This window comes from Aotus nancymaae, unplaced genomic scaffold, assembly GCF_030222135.1.
Source record: "Aotus nancymaae isolate 86718 unplaced genomic scaffold, 86718_ANA_hifiasm-v0.15.2.pri h1tg000059l, whole genome shotgun sequence".
Classification (NCBI taxonomy): Eukaryota; Metazoa; Chordata; class Mammalia; order Primates; family Aotidae; genus Aotus; species Aotus nancymaae.
The window spans coordinates 41,624,605-41,642,987 of record NW_026988473.1 but is presented as its reverse complement, the minus strand read 5'-3'; the positions used below and the strand labels follow the sequence as shown (position 1 = coordinate 41,642,987).

General features: G+C 44.4%; 3 protein-coding genes across 13 annotated transcripts in view; 2 read left to right on the top strand and 1 right to left on the bottom strand.

Moving 5' to 3' along the window:
- The window catches only part of UEVLD (UEV and lactate/malate dehyrogenase domains), a 62,322-nt gene extending 58,516 nt beyond the window's left edge, over positions 1–3,806 (bottom strand). For 10 of the 11 annotated variants that reach the window (XM_012456521.3, XM_012456522.3, XM_012456524.3 and 7 more), the window contains exon 1: positions 3,686–3,782. In XM_012456521.3, coding sequence (XP_012311944.1) covers positions 3,686–3,727 — 42 coding nt within the window. In that variant the 5' untranslated portion in view covers positions 3,728–3,782. Of the gene's footprint in view, positions 1–3,685 lie in introns of all 11 variants that reach the window. The other variant, XM_012456526.3, reaches the window with a different exon arrangement.
- Positions 3,807–11,391: 7,585 nt separating this feature from the next.
- On the top strand, positions 11,392–12,312 carry LOC105717753 (cytochrome c). Its single transcript, XM_064365542.1, has one exon. It carries the CDS (start codon positions 11,452–11,454, stop codon positions 11,767–11,769), a length of 318 nt encoding a protein of 105 aa, XP_064221612.1. The 5' UTR covers positions 11,392–11,451; the 3' UTR covers positions 11,770–12,312.
- Positions 12,313–13,364: 1,052 nt separating this feature from the next.
- On the top strand, positions 13,365–16,834 carry MISFA (mitochondrial sheath formation associated). Its single transcript, XM_064365605.1, is given in 3 exon segments — positions 13,365–13,433; positions 13,868–13,957; positions 16,784–16,834. Coding segments are annotated over 3 exon segments (210 nt in total).
- The last annotated feature ends 1,549 nt before the right edge of the window (positions 16,835–18,383 follow it).

Sequence of the window (18,383 nt, the reverse complement as noted above, 5' to 3'; positions counted from 1 at the left end):
TGAGGTTAAGAGATTGAGACCATCCTGACTAACACGGTGAAACCCCATCTCTACTAAAACATAAAAAATTAGTCAGGCGTGGTGGCATGTGCCTGTAGTCCCAGCTCCTTGGGAGGCTGAGGCAGGAGAATCACTTGAACCTGGGAGGCGGAGGTTGCAGCAAGCCGAGATTGCACCACTGCACTCAGCCTGGGTGACAGAGCAAGGCTCTGTCTCAAAAAAAAAAAGAAAATATTAACTTTTTTTTTTTTTTTTTGAGACAGGGTCTCGCTCTGTCACCCAGGCTGGAGTGCAGTAGCACAATCAGGTGTGCACCACCATGCCCGGATAATTTTTAGTACTTTTTGTAAAGATGAGGTTTCACCATGCTGCCGAGGCTGGTCTTGAACTCCTATGCTCAAGGGATCTGCCTGCTCCACCCTCCCAAAGTGCTAGGATTACAGGTATGAGCCACCACACCCAGACTTATTTTCACTACATATTAAACAGTGTATCTTCTCAGTGTAATTTTTTTTGTGAGACTGATTTTTGCTCTTGTTGCCCAGGCTGGAGTGCAATGGCACAATCTCGGCTCACCACAACCTCCATCTCCCAGGTTCAAGCGATTCTCCTGCCTCAGCCTCCCGAGTGACAGGGATTAGAGGAGCCTGCAATGACACCTGGCTAATTTTGTATTTTTTAGAGACAGGTTCTCTATGTTGGTCAGGCTGGTCTCAAACTCCCGGGTTCAGGTGATCTGCCCACCTGGGTCTCCCAAAGTGCTGGGATTATAGGCATGAGCCACTGCACCTGGCCTGGTATCATTTATTAAAATAAATTTTTAGCAGGAAGGAATCTTATAGATCAAGTCCAGTATTGCCATTTTATGAGTGCGCAAATCCAGGTTAAGTTGCCTCTCCAAAGTAACTCAGCTTGAGGAGCAGAAAACAGGAATTAGGGAACTAGGTAATTTCTCTAAATGTAACACTTAATACAAATGAAGGACTATACATATGTGGCTGGGCATGGTGGCTCATATCTGTAATCCCAGCCCTCTGGACAGTCGAGGACGGAGGATCACTTGAGGCCAGGAGTTTGAGACCAGCCTGGGCAAGACTTTGTCTCTACAAAAATAAAAATAGGTCAGATGTGGTGATATTGTCTGTGGTGCTAGCTACTCCAGAGGCTGAGGCAGGAGGATCACTTGAGCCCATGAGTTTGAGACTACGCTAAGTTATGATGGTACCACTGCACTCCAGCCTGGGAGACAGAGCAAGACTCTGTCTCTTAAAAAAAAAAAAAAGAAAGAAAGCACACACTTTTTGAAGAATGGTAAGTACTGGTGAATTGACCCACCCACTTATGATACAGAACTGTCTGACAAAGCTTAAGCTTTCTGCCATAATGGAAATAATCTATAAGTACACTGTCCAATATGATAGCCACAAACCACATGTGACTACTGACAATTGAAATGTAGTGATTTTGTTCCTGTTTCGAAAAAATACTTATTTATGTCTTTTGCCCAATTCTCTATTTATTGACTTTGTTTTGGTTTGGTTTGGTTTTTTTTGAGACAGAGTCTCGCTCTGTTGCCCAGGCTGGAGTGCAGTGGTGTGATCTCAGCTCACCACAACCTCCGCCTCCCAGGATCAAGAGATTCTCCTGCCTCAGCCTCCCGAGTAGCTGGGATTACAGGCACATGCCACCACATCTGGCTAATTTTTTTGCATTTTTAGTGGAGATGGGGTTTCACCATGTTAGCCAGGCTGATCTCAAACTCCTGACCTCAGGTTATACAACCACCTCAACCTCCCAAAGTGCTGGAATTACAGGCGTGAGCTGTAGCACCTGGCCTTAAACTTATTTTTATTTTTTAGAGACAGGGTCTCTCCTTCTGTCTCCCAGGCTGGCACGCAGTGGCACAATCATGGCTCTCTGCATACTCAAACTCCTGGGCTCAAGCTATCCTCCTGCCTCAGTCTCTCAAGTAGCTGGTACTACATACATGAGTAACCGTGCCCAGCCCTAAAATTATTTCTGGATATTAAACGACTGTATTATTTGCCTACTGCAATGAAAGGTCAGGGAATCCCAAATATTTGCTGGACTGACTTGTTTCCGATGAGTTTCCTTAATTTATACAGCCAACAGGTACTTATTAATAAGCTACCTATGTGCCAGACGCTATGCTATGCACTGATGGAAAAAAAAAATCCTCTTCTATTCTACTCTCACCCTTGAGAAAACTTGTCTTGTCTTTTCTTTCTTTCCAGTTCCACCAGAAATAGGCTGTATGCTTGAGTCTTAACTTGAACAATTCAGGGAAGGGAGGGGCTGTAAAAAAAAAAAAAAAAAACAACTTGAACAATTCTTCCCATCGAGCAATCCATCATCCTCTACACATTAAAACTTGAATGGTTCTTTTAATTTCATGTCCTCTGAAGAGGCCACAGAAAGGGTAGATATCCTAAGCATGATGATACTTCTCTTCCTACAAGATCTGCACCTGTAGCAGTAGATAAATTCAATCAAGTCACTTACATAAACAATTTCAATCTTGGGGCTTCAAAACCTCCCAAGACTATGCTAACTGCCCTAACAAGGAAAGAAGCAAGTACAACAAAAATGGCATAAACTATGGTTTCCGCACGAGGAAATCTTACGAAGCATCAAGAATTACTATTCTGGGAGACTGAGGAGGGTGGATCACTTGAGGTCAGGAGTTCCAGCCCAGCCTGGCCAACACAGTGAGACCCCACCTCTACTAAAATACAAAAATTAGCCAGGCATGGTGGCGTGCGCCTGTAATCCCAGCTACTTGGGAGGCTGAGGCACGAGAATCGCTTGAACCTGGGAGGCAGAGGTGCAGTGAGCTGAGATCTCACCACAGCACCCCAGCCTGGGCGACAGAGCAAGACTCTGTTAAAATAAATAAATAAATAAATTACTTAACTAGGAAACTGGTGAAAACTAGTTTTCTTAACTAGAAAATTGGTGGGGATTTCCTCAGATTGTACACCGGAGACTCAGGCTAGTCAGGCCGTGGAAATATAGGTCAGATTTCTAGGTCGGCCCGCCTACTCCTCAACTATAAGATCTCTCCAGGGCCTTCAAGCTGTCTTCATCCCTAAATACACTCAGGTCTTTCATTCACTGCAGTTATTGAGTACCTATGTTGTTGTCTAGCATAGTGGCTAGATGAAAGGAATACAAAAGCACAGTCTCTGCAGTCAAAGGGGCTCAAAGCAAGAGTAAGGTTTGTAAATACATAATTACCCCACAATGTGATAATCGATATCTTTGAAAGCAGAAGGTTGATTCAATCTTCCAGGGAGTGACTGAGTTGGGTCTTAAAAAGGATGAGCTTTGCAATTCAAGAAAAAAGAAAAAAGGCCATTTCAGCAGAGAGAAAGGCGTGGTTACAGGCGTGTGCTGGGTGCTGCTTGAGATCAGTGAAGCTGGGGGTATAAGGAGGACTCGCACCAGGTGGAGGTTGGGAAACCCCCGAGTTGCGGGAGAAGTTGGAATCCAAGCAGCTTCAACCCTCCCTGGCGCCTCTGCCTATAGCCCGTTTCACACCAGCCATCCCCGCTCCAAGCCTCACTACAAGCCGCGAAACGCAAAACGGAGGCAAACTGGCCAAAGGCGGAGACACCCCCCAAGACCCCGAGGACCCAGACCTGGCCCAGCGGACTGCCCGCACCTTGCCAAGCAGCCGTCTCAGGCCCTCGCAGTCGAACTCCATCTCCAGCACGGTCCAGAGCCAGATCCCACGACCCCAGCCCCTGAACCTTCTTCCGGATTTGCTGCAGGACGGAAGCCGCCGAGGAACAAACTTCCCGGCGGTCCAAGGCCCCGCCCCTTCCCAGACTGGAAATTCCACCCACATTCAAAGCCCAGGGCTCAGGCAGTGCTGCGCCGGGAGTCCGGCGGCCCCTCCTTCGTGACCCCGGAGTGGGCAAGTGACGAGGGCACGGACGGAAACGCGTTGGCGCTAAGGAAACCATGACCCATCTTCCTGGAAGGAAACTTGGGGACATTTATGAAGAGAAGACTAGGAAGGACCGAAGTAGAATCACTAAAGGAGGTGGAAGCAACGCACGGTGTTCTTGAAGAGTTTCCAGACAGATGTGTTAAATTCCGCAGAGTATCAGGAAAGAGCAAGACCGAAAATTGCGTTTGAATTTAGGAAGGAAGCGGCAATGGAACTTCAGAAGCAAAATTTCAGGGAGTAGAAAGGAAAACAAGAAAAAGCCAGGTGAACAAAAGAATTGGAAAACAAGAGAGGAGGGAGATGGGTGGATAAGGTCATCTGGAGAAGGTGGGCAAAGAAGAGATACAGGGTACAGTAATTTTCTGGCGTTGGTTGGTCTCTTTGACCCCTAACTGACTTACCTGCCTTGTATCCCTGGCTTGAGCCACTGAAGCGAAAAGTCTCAGGAGCTGGATATTTTAATTGTCAAGTGGTTGAGCATGTAGAAGGGAGATTGTATTTACAGGAATATCTGAAGGGAGGGGCTGCCGTGACTCTGTAGAAGAAACTGAAAAGCTGGAGGGAACATTCAAAAAGCTTTTGTTGAGCATCTACTACTTGCTAGCTATTTTACAAAGTCTCAGGATACAGCAGCAGCAAACAAAATAGACAAAGATAGCTGCTGTCTTAAGGCTGTCATTCCTTTATTAGCAGAGGGAAAGCAAAACAATAAATATAATAAGTAAATTATTCAGCATGCCAGAAGGTTCATTACGTGTTGTGGAGAATAAATTCTTTTTTTTTTTTTTTTTAAGATGGAGTTTTGCTCGTTACCCAGGCTGGAGTGCAATGGCGCGATCTTGGCTCACCACAACCTCCGCCTCCTGGGTTCAGGCAATTCTCCTGCCTCAGCCTCCTGAGTAGCTGGGATTACAGGCACGTGCCACCATGCCCAGCTAATTTTTTGTATTTTTAGTAGAGACAGGGTTTCACCATGTTGACCAGGATGGTCTTGATCTCTTGACCTCGTGATCCACCCGCCTCGGCCTCCCAAAGTGCTGGGATTACAGGCATGAGCCACCGCGCCCGGCCGAGAATAAATTCTTAAAAGTGTAAGGAGTTTGCGTAGGTCCCACTGAGGGGTGAGGGAGTAAGTGTTCTGAATCGGAGTGCAGACAAAGCAAAGGCCTAAGACAGGCATGTGCCCAAGGAGGCCAGTGCGGCTGGAGTAGAATGAAATAAGATGGGAGTAGAGACAAGGAGGCTAAGTCAAGGAAATAAGAGAGGAACAAATGGTTTAGGGAAGTGAGTCTTCTAGTGTGATCCCCAGACTCAGCCTCATCTGAAACTTGTTAGAAATGAAGATTCTGGCCTGGCGTGGTGGCTCACGCCTGTAATCTCAGCACTGTGGGAGGCTGAGGCGGGTGGATCACCTGAGGTTGGGAGTTCGAGACCATCTTGACCAACATGGAGAAACCCTGTCTCTACTAAAAATACAAAATTAGCCGGGTGTTGTGGTGTATGCCTGTAATCCAGCTACTCAGTAGGCTGAGGCAGGAGAATCACTTGAACCCAGGAAGTGGAGGTTGCAGTGAGCCGAGATTGTGCCATTGCACTCCAGCCTGGGCAACAAAAGCGAAACTCTGTCTCAAAAAAAAAAAAAAAAAAGAAAGAAATGAAGATTCTAAGACCTTAAGATCTCACCCCAGATTTATTCAATCACAAACTCTGGGGTTGGGGACCAGCAATCCATTTTAACAAGTCTTCCAGATGATTCTGATACATGATGAAAGTCCAGGAACAACTGTGGGGCTTTGTAGACAATTGTAAGGACTCTGGCCTATCAGTGCCCTCCAGCCAGAGACCATCAGGAACACACCTGTACTTAAACACACTGTAAGATTTCTCATGAGTTAAAAGAGGAAACAGAGACCGGAGTAAGGAAATTAAAAGCCAATTTATTCAGCTCCCGGGCGAGGTTCTATGGTCCTGGAAAGGGGCCAAAGAAGTCGCGATTCTCTTCTTGGGACGTGGGGTTTTATAGGGAGTGGAGGTAGCTGATCGACTGCAGGGAAACAAAGAGGAGGTAATTTCATCGGATATGAAGGGACTGGGCACGGACGAGGGGCTGGTCGAGGACTTACGGGGCAAGCTTGCCATAGGGCAGGTCTTTGGCGGGCTTTTTCAAAATTTTGGCGGGTGCAGGGCTGAGATTGGAATGCGGAAACGGGTACGGGGAGCCCGTGTAGAGAGGGCAAATACTGAGTAATGCGCTCAGAATGGTAACGTAGTTTTCAGGCGCGGAGAGAGAAGGGCGTGTCCATTCGGCTCCCAGCGAGGCAACCGGTCTTACACACACCTGTACTTAAACTTATTTAATAGTTCTTAATAGTTCATTATTAATAGTTCTTGCAGTGAGGAAGCAGGTGCTGTGGAGAACCAGTGGGACAGCTTGGCGAGAGTGACAGAACCTATTAAAGGATTTGGGCAATTTGTGGGAGGGCCAGGAAAGTCAGGCTTCACCCTGGATTGGGTGATATCAGAAAGCAGGGACATTTCTGTAACTAGGTACCTGAATAAATATTGTCTGTAAGATGGACAGATGAAAGTGAGGATAAAGCTATACTTGGTAAAGAAGCAGCAGTCACTCGTAATAGCAGAGGACGTTTGGTTTTCCATGGCTTGCACAGTGACTTTGCTCTCTTGTCTCTGCTTAGACAAAATTATGAAATGGCCTTGTTGTGTCTCACTTTTTTATACTCTGACCTTGTCTGATATTGGTGTTCTGTGAGATTATGTCCCACATTAGAATAACTGGGCCAAGCTGTGAGCACCAGGCCAGCTTCTCACAACCCTGAAGTCTAGCTGTGTCAGACCATCTTTCAGATGTCAGGGCCTGCCTCTTCCTTTCTCAGGCTTTAAATCTGAGAGAAAGAGAAAGCCACTGGGAGGTTTTGAACAGAAGAGTGACATGATCTGACTGAGCTTTAAAAAAGTATTAATAACTCTGTGGTATTGTGAAGAGGCAGTAGTTTGGGGCAAGAGTAGAAGTCAGAAGACAAGGTAGGAGGAAGATTACAGAGAAAGTTAAAGGATAGAAAGCCTGTTAAGTGTATCTCAGCCAGATCTAACCAACCTTGAAACAGAACTGCCAGGGGCTCCAAGTTCTAATAGATCCTGCCAGAAATCCATTGTATAAGGAAAAGATACCAATTCAGCAGCAAGACCAGGGCAAGATTCTGCGTTTTTTTTTTTTTTTTGAGACAGAGTTTCACTCTTGTTGCCCTGGCTGGAGTGCAATGGTGCGATCTCAGCTCACCACAACCTCTGCCTCCTGGGTTGAAGTGATTCTCCTGCTTTAGCCTCTCAAGTAGCTGGGATTACAGGCACACACCACCACAGCTGGTTAATTTTGTATTTTTAGTAGAGATGGGGTTTCTCTGCGTTGGTCAGGCTAGTCTCAAACTCCCAACCTCAGGTGGTCCACCTGCCTTGACCTCCCAAAGTGCTGAGATTACAGGTGTGAGCCACCGCCCCTGGCCTCTTCCATCTTTTATGAAAGAGCCCTTTGGCCAGGCGGGGTGGCTCACGCCCATAATCCAAGCACTTTAGGAGGCTGAGGCGCGCGGATCACAAAGTCAGGAGTTCCAAACCAGCCTGACCCACAGGATGAAACTCCATCTCTACTAAAAATACAAAAATTAGGCCGGGCGCGGTGGCTCACGCCTATAATCCCAGCACTTTGGGAGGTCGAGGTGGGTGGATCACAAGGTCAAGAGATCGAGACCATCCTGGCCAACATAGTGAAACCCTGTCTCTAATAAAATATAACAATTAGCTGGGCATGGTGGCACATGCCTGTAGTCCCAGCTACTCGGGAGGCTAACGCAGCAGAATTGCTTGAACCTGGGAGGCAGATGTTGCAGTGAGCTGAGATTGTGCCACTGCACTCCAACCTGGTGCCTAGTGACAGAGCGAGACTCTGTCTCAAAAAAAAAAAAAATTAGCCGGGCATGGTGGTGCACACCTATAATCCCAACTACTCAGGAGTCTGAGGCAGGAGAATTGCTTGAACCTGGGGGGGGCAGAGGTTGCAGTGAGCCAAGATTGTGCCACTGCACTCCAGCAAAGTTGACGGAGAGAGATTCTGTCTCAAAAAAAAGAACATAAAAAAGAGCTTTTTATGGAAGAGGACTTCCAACCAAACCATCAGTTCTCTTCTGGTCTAGTCACTATGCACACTTTATGCCAGAAAGAATGTGAGTGAGTGTGTGTGTGTGTGCGCGCGCACGCGCAGCATTTCCTTTGTGGAAGGTACATTGCTAAGAGTTTTATGTGCTTTATCTCTGTTGATCTTCATAAGACCCTATAACCTAGATGAAATTATTACCTCAATTTTACTGATAAGAAAACTGAGGTTTAGTATTATATTACCTATTTCCTTGTTTCTGAGATTCTGTTGAATAAGAGGTGTATTAGTGATAGTTTTTGGGGGGAGAAGAAGACTACAAAATTAAACATACATACCGATTTTAACAAACTTATTTCAAAAGAGTGTAAATGTGAAATAGAGGATATGCGTATAATTGTCTCCCTTTTACACATAGGGAAATCAAAGACTAAGGTTAAATTACTGCAGAAGATGATGTCAAAGACTGTCTTCCTAATCTATGTATTATACTGCCTCTCACTGTGTGTGAAATTGTGATGACACTTTGTGATTAATAGTCGAGGAAGACCGGGCGCAGTGGCATTCCTAGACTATTATATGACTATTATATGTATAATAGTCTATTATAGATTATTATATATAACACTTCCTACCCCTTCTATAGTCAATCACTTGCTCCTAGTTGATAATTCTCTTTATTAAAATTTTCAAATTACTGTGTTTTCTGTCTCCTGACTGGACCTGACCTACTGTATCATTGGGATCAAGATGAAATAAACTAGAATATTATGCAAAAATTAAAAAGAATAACTTAGACTAGGCATAGTGGCTCATGCCTGTAATCTCAGCATTTTAGGAGGCTGAGACAAAAGGCTCATTTGAGCCCAGGAGTTTGAGACCTGCCTGGTCAACATAGCAAGACCCTGCCTTTACAAAAGAAAAAGAAAAATTAGCCAGGCATGGTGGTACACACCTGTAGACCCAGCTACTTGGGAGGCTGAGGTGGAAGGATCGCTTGAGCCCAGGAGTTCAAGGCTGCAGTGATCTGTGACTGTACCAGGGCACTCCAGCCTTGACAACAGAGTGAGACTGTCTCCAAAAAGAACAGTCACTTCTGCCTATCAAGGATCAACTGCTACAGAAATTACTTCTCTTCATAAATAGAAAATTGCACAAAACATGAAATAATTGTTTTCAGATCTTATACAAGAGACAGAACAAAACTATGTACTTTGAGAGAAAGGAAACCAATGAAGGTGAGTCCTAGAATTGCTCCAGCCAGGAGGTAGTTTCCAGACTGTCACAAAGAGAGGGATTACCCAACAGAGTTTCAGAGTTGAAGAGAAAGATAGCAAAGTACAGCAGAGGCCAGCATCAAGAATTTGCAGGATGGAGTACTAAGAAGAGGAAGCTCCATGGAGAAAGCTCTGTAGGTTTCTACAGGGGCCCTTATGAGTCTTTGACTGAGTTCTATCTGCACATATATGGGATAAAACTCTTCCAGGTGTGATGGCTCATGCCTGTAATCCCAGCACTTTGGGAGGCTGAGGCAGGTGGATTACCTGAGGTCAGGAGTTTGAGACCAGCCTGGCCAATATGGCGAAACCCTGTTTCTACTAAAAATACAAAAATTGACTGGGCATTGTGACTCATGCCTGTAATCCCAGCTACTCGGGGGCTGAGGCAGGAGAATCCCTTGAACCTGCGAGGCAGAGGTTGCAGTGAGCCGAGATTGTGCCACTGCACTCCAGCCTGGGCAACAGAGCGAGACTCTCTCAAAAGAAAAAAAACAAAATACTCCATGAGGCCTGGAAAAGATCCACCCAAAAGCAGTAGGCCGAACACTGCTTGGAGTTCCTGAAGGGCAGGGAATTGTGGAACATTCCACAGATTTGAAAGATCTAGGCTAGGCGCAGTGGCTTATGCCTGTAATCCCAATACTTTGGGAGGCCAAGGCAGGCAGAACACCTGAGGTTGGGGGTCCGAGACCATCCTGACCAACATAGAGAAACCCTGTCTCTACTAAAAATACAAAATTAGCCAGGCGTAGTGGCACATGCCTGTAATCTCAGCTACTCAGGAGGCTGAGGCAAGGAGAATCACTTGAACACCGGAGGCGGAGGTTGTGGTGAGCCGAGATTACACCATTGCACTCCAGCCTGGGCAACAGAGCAAAACTCCATCTCAAAAAAAAAAAAAAAAAAAGATCTAATACAATTGGCCTCAGAGAAGGTGCTCAGAGAAAGTAGTCATAGCTTAGCAGTGGGGATATTAACCCTAGAGTAAAGGCTGTTCCTGGCCTATCATAAAGTTTAAAACAAAGCCGGGCGCGGTGGCTCACGCCTGTAATCCCAGCACTTTGGGAGGTCGAGGCGGGTGGACCACAAGGTCAAGAGATCGAGACCATCCTGGTCAACATGGTGAAACCCCGTCTCTACTAAAAATACAAAAAATTAGCTGGGCACGGTGGTGCGTGCCTGTAATCCCAGCTACTCAGGAGGCTGAGGCAGGAGAATTGCCTGAACCCAGGAGGCGGAGGTTGTGGTGAGCCGAGATCGCGCCATTGCACTCCAGCCTGGGTAACAAGAGCGAAACTCCGTCTCAAAAAAAAAAAAAAAAAAAAAAAAAAGCTTAAAACAAGCCTCAGAAGAATCAAACTGATCTCAAGTAACTTAAGTCTACCTTAGAATAAAATTTAACACTGTCGAATACAACAAAATCCAGCACTCAACACTGTAAAATTTACCATGTTCAACATCTAATCAAAAGTTGTAAGACATTTAAAGAAACAGGAAGTATAACAGGCCAGGCGTGGTGGCTCACACCTGTAATCCCAGCACTTTAGGAGGCTGAGGCTGGTGCATCACCTGAAGCCAGGAGTTCGAGACCAGCCTGGCCAACACAGTGAAACCCCAACTCTACTAAAAATACAAAAATTAGCCAGGTGTGGTGGTGGGCACCTGTAATTCCAGCTATTAGGGAGGCTGAGGCAGGAGAATCACTTGAACTAACAGAGCAAGACTCCACCTCAAAAAAAAAAAAAATTCTAGAGATGAAAAATACATTAAATGTCCATGATGTTATAACAGAAAAGCAAAAAAGATCTCTGGTTACCTCTGAGAGAGCGTCTAATAGTGGGGCGGGCTAGGAGTCAGAATGTAATACATGGAAGAGGGGTGTAGACTGGAAGAAGCTTTGAATGTGGACCACTTATTTAGGAAGTTTGGTCATAAAAGGAAATTAAGAAATAAGACCAGGAAGAGAGTGGGACGTCCGGCTTCTGAGCGGTAACCTTTGTTGCGCTAACGACGAAAAAGAATTAAATATGGGTGATGTTGAGAAAGGCAAGAGGATTTTTATTCAGAAATGTTCCCAATGTCACACCGTGGAAAAGGGAGGCAAGCACAAGACTGGGCCTAATCTCCATGGTCTCTTTGGGCGGAAGACAGGTCAGGCCTCTGGATTCACTTACACTGAAGCCAATAAGAACAAAGGCATCATCTGGGGAGAGGATACACTGATGGAATATTTGGAGAATCCCAAGAAGTATATCCCTGGAACAAAAATGATCTTTGTCGGCATTAAGAAGAAGGGAGAAAGGGAAGACTTAATAGCTTATCTCAAAAAAGCTACTAATGAGTAATAATTGGCCACTGCCTTATTTATTATGAAACAAATGTCTCATGACTTTTTTATGTGTACCATACTTTAATAGATCTCATACACCAGACTTTACATCATGAATGACTGACAGAATATTTTGTTGGGCAGTCCTGATTTAAAACTAAGACTGGCTTGTGGTTAAATGAATATGTTCAGTTTTTGGATTTTAATAATAATTCCAATTTAGTAAATTCTATCACTGTTTACCCCTTCTAAAGATATGATTAGACTTCGTTAGTAATGTTAAACTTTTCACAAAGATGGTGAGTGCCATCTTCAAACTTACTGGAGATTGGTTTTATATTTAGATTTATATAACTGGTTATGTGAATATATTTAAATATGGGGGAAATTCCTTCACTGTCTCAGAACCAAGCAAGATTCACCTGTGTTTTGTGTTCATTTGCCTCTTAAAGGCAAGGGTTGAAGATAAATGGGTAACAATGGCTATATTTTTGGCCTTAACTATGCCAATCTAATTAAAATTCCCTGTATTTAAAATGGTTCCTTTTACTTATTGAAAGGCATTTTGTGTGGTTTATGTGTAATATCAAAAATTAACACTTCACGCATTTTATAGATGATCTATAAGGTCACGTGCTTTTAAAATAGTAGCCAATTAAACTTCACTCTTGCATTCTTTACAATCTAAGTCAAACTAAGTTATAATTTAGGATTGTCTTTAAACAGCCATTCAGAAACAAAACTGTACAACTGCTGTGTATTTGTGATTGGGAATGGTGCTTTTGCCAACTTAAAAGGATTAAAGTAGAGGAGATATACACAAATTTAAAAATGATGTGTGATCATAAGATAATTAAAAAGAAAACCACAGATCAAAAAAAAAAAAAAAAAAAAAAAAAAAAAAAAGAAATAAGACCAGGAAGGAGCCACAGTATCAGCTAGAGGACTTTTTTGAGGAAAGGACAGGGGTACATGTGGCTTCATGATGGCCAAGAAAAGAGAACCAATGGAAGGACCTAACCCAAGGTGTTGAAGATGTGGGTATACCATCGTGCTGAGGATGCCTTTGAGATGGGGAGGGGAGGTTTTGCAGGGACAGAAATAGAGACATCTGTCTCATTTGTCTATAATTCAGTTTTGCTTCATTCACATGTCATAGACCTAGCAGCAAAACACTTTTCCAAATCTCTGCCTCTAGTGTAAAGAGCCCAGCTGCCCAACAGGTGGCTGAGTCCTACGTCTTGCCCTGATCTGGAGCATCAGCTCTGTGCCATAGTGTGCATCACTTAGGCTCTGGTGTAAGCCTCAGTTTTCTCATTAGTGAAATGGGGTTAACAATGATACTTCATAGTGTTGCTGCTCAGCTACTGGTCTGGAGGCAGTGTCTCTGGTGTGTTTTGAGTCTGGTCCATATGACCAGTGATGTCACAATGCCCTACTAGACTTCAGCTTCTCCACTAGGGAGTTGTGGATCCTTTGGAGCCAAGGACTCGAACAGACATGCGAGACCTCTACCAACTGAAGGTTTCATGAACACACTCCTTTGCCAAGATCTTGGTGAATAGTCTTTCACTGTGCAATTGTATCTTAGAAATTGTTTTCCTTTTGATCATGACTGTGCTTGGCTGGATGCTTTTTGTTGGACTTGCATGTTACATGGGCACGTTTCCAGAGTTAATGGTAACGGCTCGGCCTATAAATCCCTAGTGGTCAGTCCTGCTGCTGGCTCATCTTCCTTTCTTGGTTTTCTGACCAAATGGGAAAGATAGTTGAGGTCTCATTGCTAACTGGAAGTCAGAATATGATGGGAACAAAGTTAGTTTCCCAGGTACTTCCCATCCCACTAGAGACATCCTTTTAAGTCTTTTTTCCCCCTCCCTTGCATATATAGCTGCACTTGTTTCAAGGCACTGTGGAATTTTCAAGGGGTCTGCTGGAGACCATATTTGACTTGTGGATTTCAGGGCAAGTGGATCAGTGGTTGGTGGTAGGAAGGGGAGCAGTAGGGATTGGTGGAACCTTTTAGCAGCGCTTCTAGTCACCAGACAGAGGCAGTTACCTACTGGGCCAATGAGTAGAGCCATCTCTGTCCTTGAATTTTCTTTCTGATTCAGCCTCTAACTCTGAAGTGGAAGGAGAGGTGACCTGTTCAGGAGAGCAAGACACAGCTGAGGAGGTGGGCTTTAGATGAAAATCGGCTGCAAGTAAGTGGGTGGTCAGGTCTGGTGGGCTGGATTCCTCCCTTTCCAGAATACTTGGTGTATCCTGAAATATCAGTGGAGAGTGGCTATTCCTCTGGAAAATATAATGAACTGTGGAAAGGGAAATGACTTGGTGAGTACTGCTGAGGACAGCAGGCCAAAGTTGCTAATAACCATGTCTCATAGGTGTTGTTTTTGAAGACTGTTGCCATCTATTATTTTTTCTCCTCACAACACCATAATATACTATTAATAGCATTCTTTTTTTTTTTTTTCTGAGACAGGTCTTGCTCTGTCTCCCAGGCTGGAGTGAGGTGCAAGCAGTCCTCCCACCTCAGCTTCCTGAGTAGCTGGTACTCAGGCACATGCCACCAAGCCTGGCTAATTGTGTGTGTGTGTGTGTGTGTGTGGAGATAGGGTCTATGTTGCCCAGGCTAGTCTTGAACTCCAGGACTCAAGTGTTCCTCCCACCTCAGCCTCCCAGAGGGCTGGGATTGCAGGCATGAGCCACCATGCCTTGCCAGGACCAGCATTTTTAATGTCCCTTTGGCACTATTTTTGTGAAGATTATATTTGAAAATTAATGTAAAGCATTTAATGCAAAGCTCAAAAATTAGCATTTAGTAAAACACGAACTTAACAACAAACAAATAATGAGCCAGTCAACAAAGATTTACTGGGGACAGTGACCTCCACTATTTACCCAAGGCCACACAAGTTAGCTCGCTGGTGAAGGTGGGATGCAAGCACACCTTCACATCCCACCTTCTGGTCTCTGGACTTAATAGCCTCTCATACTCATTCCACTGGACCAGCCTGCCTAAAGGAAACACCAATGGCATTACCCCTTTTAGCAGACCATCTCCTGGGTTTCTTACATTTCACCCCATTTCATTCAGACCTGTTTCTTAGAGCTGTTCCTGTTGTTCAAGAAACTTAACTCAGAGAGGTTTTTATTTTTGTTTTGTTTTGTTTTTTTGAGACAGAGTCTTGGTCCGTTGCCCAGGCTGGAGTGTAGTGGCATGATCTTGGCTATGTAACCTCCACCTCCAGGGTTCAAGTGATTCTCCTGCCTCAGCCTCCTGAGTAGCTGGCATTACAGGTGTGTGCCACCATGCTCGGCTAATATTTTTTGTATTTTTAGTAGAGATGGGGTTTCACCATGTTGGTCAGGCTGGTCTCGAACTCCTGACCTTGTGATACACCTGCCTTGGCCTCCCAAAGTGCTGGGATTACAGGTGTGAGCCACCAATCCCGGCCAGGAGAATTTTAATAATATACTGATTACAGGAGCAGAAGGTTTTTTTGGAAACTACCCAGAATTTAGGGGTGTTCAGCCCCAGCCCCAGCCCCAGCCCCAGGTATAAGAGCAGAACACGATGGTTGGGTTTTTTTTTAAATCTCCATCTACCCCAGGATTTCTGTGAATGCATTAGCCCAAAGTAGTCAGAACTTGGTGGCAGTCCTTACCAGACCACTTAAACTATTCTATGCCTCAGTTTCTCCAGCTGCAAAATGAGTAAAACAGACAAGCCCATTTTCCTGCTCTTTCCTTCTCAGGAAAGTTGTAAATAGGCTCACCCTACATGATGAGAGTTTAACTGCCATTTTATAAAATGCAAGATTTCTTTTTTTGAACAGCCTAACAATAGCATATGAAGTTAATTGCTCATGGCATACCTAGCCAGCTAATTCTCTTAATGAATCCAGGCTTTTTTTTACTTTTGCATAGCATCTGATTGCACAAAGCCAATAGTTAAACATTTTGGCAGGTAATGAGTTAATGAGTGTGATGCCAGCTAGGTCCAAATCACAGATATACCAGAGCACAGGGCCCTTTTGATAAATTTTCTTTAGCCCAATGCACCTGGCATCCTGGCCAACCATCCCATAGCTGCTCCTGCTGACTGGGTTGCCAAGGTCGCAGGAGTTGATGTCATAATTGGTGTCTGAGCTCTGCCCTGCTAAATGGCCATGAGGAACCACTTCAGTTCAGACTAGGCCACAAAGCTCCTTAGTGAGGAGCTGCCATGCTGGGCCAACCACCATCTGGTGTCTAAGAAAGCCCAATTCCTAAGACTCAGGGAATAGAACACTGCACTTTCCAGAAGTACTTGTTTCTTCTTGGGCACACCACCAGCTAAGAAAGAAGACTCACGATGATTGTTGTTTTATGGATGCTTCTCATTGCAGGAACCATGTGGAGGGGATATAAATATCCCCCAGGAGGGGTAAGTATACCTTCAACCTTGTTCTCTATTCCTACTTTGAAATGTATTCCCACCCCTAGAAACAAACTAAGCATGAAAATCCAACTTTAGTAATATTAGAAACAAATATTTTTATTTTTTTTAAGTTACTGTAGCTTCTACTTGTATTATTATTCACATTCAGAGTTGGGAGAGTTCCCATTTTCTTTCACATGATCTTTAAGGCCCAGAGTCAAAATTTTCTGAAGTTGGGAAACCTTGTCTCTGTTGTCCTTATGGACATTTTCTATGCCCAGTCTTTGATGCCATTTCCTAGGTATCAGTCCACTTCAGAAATCCAAACTTCGCTTTCCCACAAATAACCACTAATTTGTAAAAGGGTTCTGGTGGCAGATGTCTCTTTCCTCTCTCCTTCTGTTAGACCTTCGAACTTCTGTCTTTTCTCTGCCTCTTATCACTCCCCAATGCTGATGTCCCCTTGCAGCCAGGATCAGCACCTCTCAGAGGTGAGACAGAATTGGAGGTGGCCTCCCCTGCTGTCCTTGGCTTGGAGGCCAAAAACCTCAGCCCCACACTAGCAACCACTAGACCCACATGACACACTTTTTTTCCCCCACAGACCCCAGTGGAAGTAAGCAAGGATGATCCTGGTGAAGTAATGCAGCTCTGAAGCTCACCTGACCAGCTGTATAGTTCCTGTTGTTGGTTTCAAATAAAGTAATTGCACATTATTTTGTCATATTTTATGTTAAGAAGTTATCACACTTTTTAAGATGAATGAAGACTTAGTATTCTGTTAGCTTGTAACAGAGACAGTTGAGTAGATGGGATACAGGTGGGTCCTTTTGCTACACGGTCTCTAAGACTGGCATTAAGATACCTAGTTCGGCTGGGCACAGTGGCGCTCTCGCCCGTAATCCCAGCACTTTGGGAAGCCAAGGCAGGTGGACCATTTAGGGTCAGGTGATCCCCACCTCTACTAAAAATACAAGAAATTAGCCAGGGCATGGTGTGGTGGCACGTAGTCCCAGCTACTCGGAAGGCTGAGGCAGGTTGCAGTGAGCTGAGATTAGGCCACTGCACCCCAGCCTGCTGACAGAATGAGACTCAGTCTCAAAAGAAAAAAAAAGAACCCGAAGCTTATACCATGTGGGGACAGAAACTCATTTTTAATATTGGGGTTAGATACTAAAGTATAATTATCTTAATCCTTAAAGTAATCTTCTGAAGCTGAGTATTAGCCTCATCTTACAAAATGGCAAAAATGAAGTTGAGGGTCATATCTATTTTACCAACACACACAGCCCTGGGCTGCAGAATCAAGATTAAGATCTAGGGCTTCTCCCTTCGCATTTTCATGTGCCAAGGAAAAAAGCCAAACAAGAGACTCTGGGATATCTTAAGATCTTGCTGTTTAAATATCTCCCTCACCTGAAAACCCAGTAAGTTAGGCCGGGCGTGGTGGCTCACACCTGTAATTCCAGCACTTTGGGAGGCTAAGGTGGGCGGATCACTTGAGGCCAGGAGTTCTAGACCAGTCTAGCCAATATGGTAAAATCCCATCTCTAGTAAAACTACAAAAAAAATTAGCCGGGCATGGTAGCAGGCACCTGTACTCTCAGCTACTCAGGAAGCTGAGGCGGGAGAATTGCTTGAACCAGGGAGGCAGAGGTTGCAGTGAGCCAAGATCACACCACTGCACTCCAGCCTGGGTGACAGAGCAAGACTCCATATTAAAAACAAGTGAAGAAAAAAGAAAACCCAGGAAGTTGCCTAATAATTCTTTTTCTTTTTCATGACTACTGAAAAGATAGGAGCCTGAGAGAGACTTAACAGGAGTAAATACTTTAAAAACAGTATGGAACTGTACCCATTCTGAGGATGACTTATACAGTTCCAATATTCAAGAGAAGTGTATCTTTTCCAGCAAAGTAGATCTTTTGTTTACATAGAAAACATTTTGTTATTTGGGATGTTTGCTTAACTATTTGTAAGTAGCTCTTTGCAATGAATGTATTACCCTTTTTTTAATGGAAAGAAAATAAATTCAAAATCTGTAAGCAAAACTTTAGTAATTTCTGAATCTAGGATACTAGCATCTTCTATTTTTTTACATGATTTAGACTCAACCCATTCCAGTGAGTTAAGTACCTATGTCCTCTGGCTGTGCTCATTTGCCTCATACTTAAACAGTCTTGTTCTGTCACCCAGGACAGAGT

Coding starts and splice junctions, on each gene's coding strand:
- LOC105717753 (XM_064365542.1), top strand. CDS start 11,452: ATGGGTGATGTTGAGAAAGGCAAGAGGATTTTTATTCAGAAATGTTCC.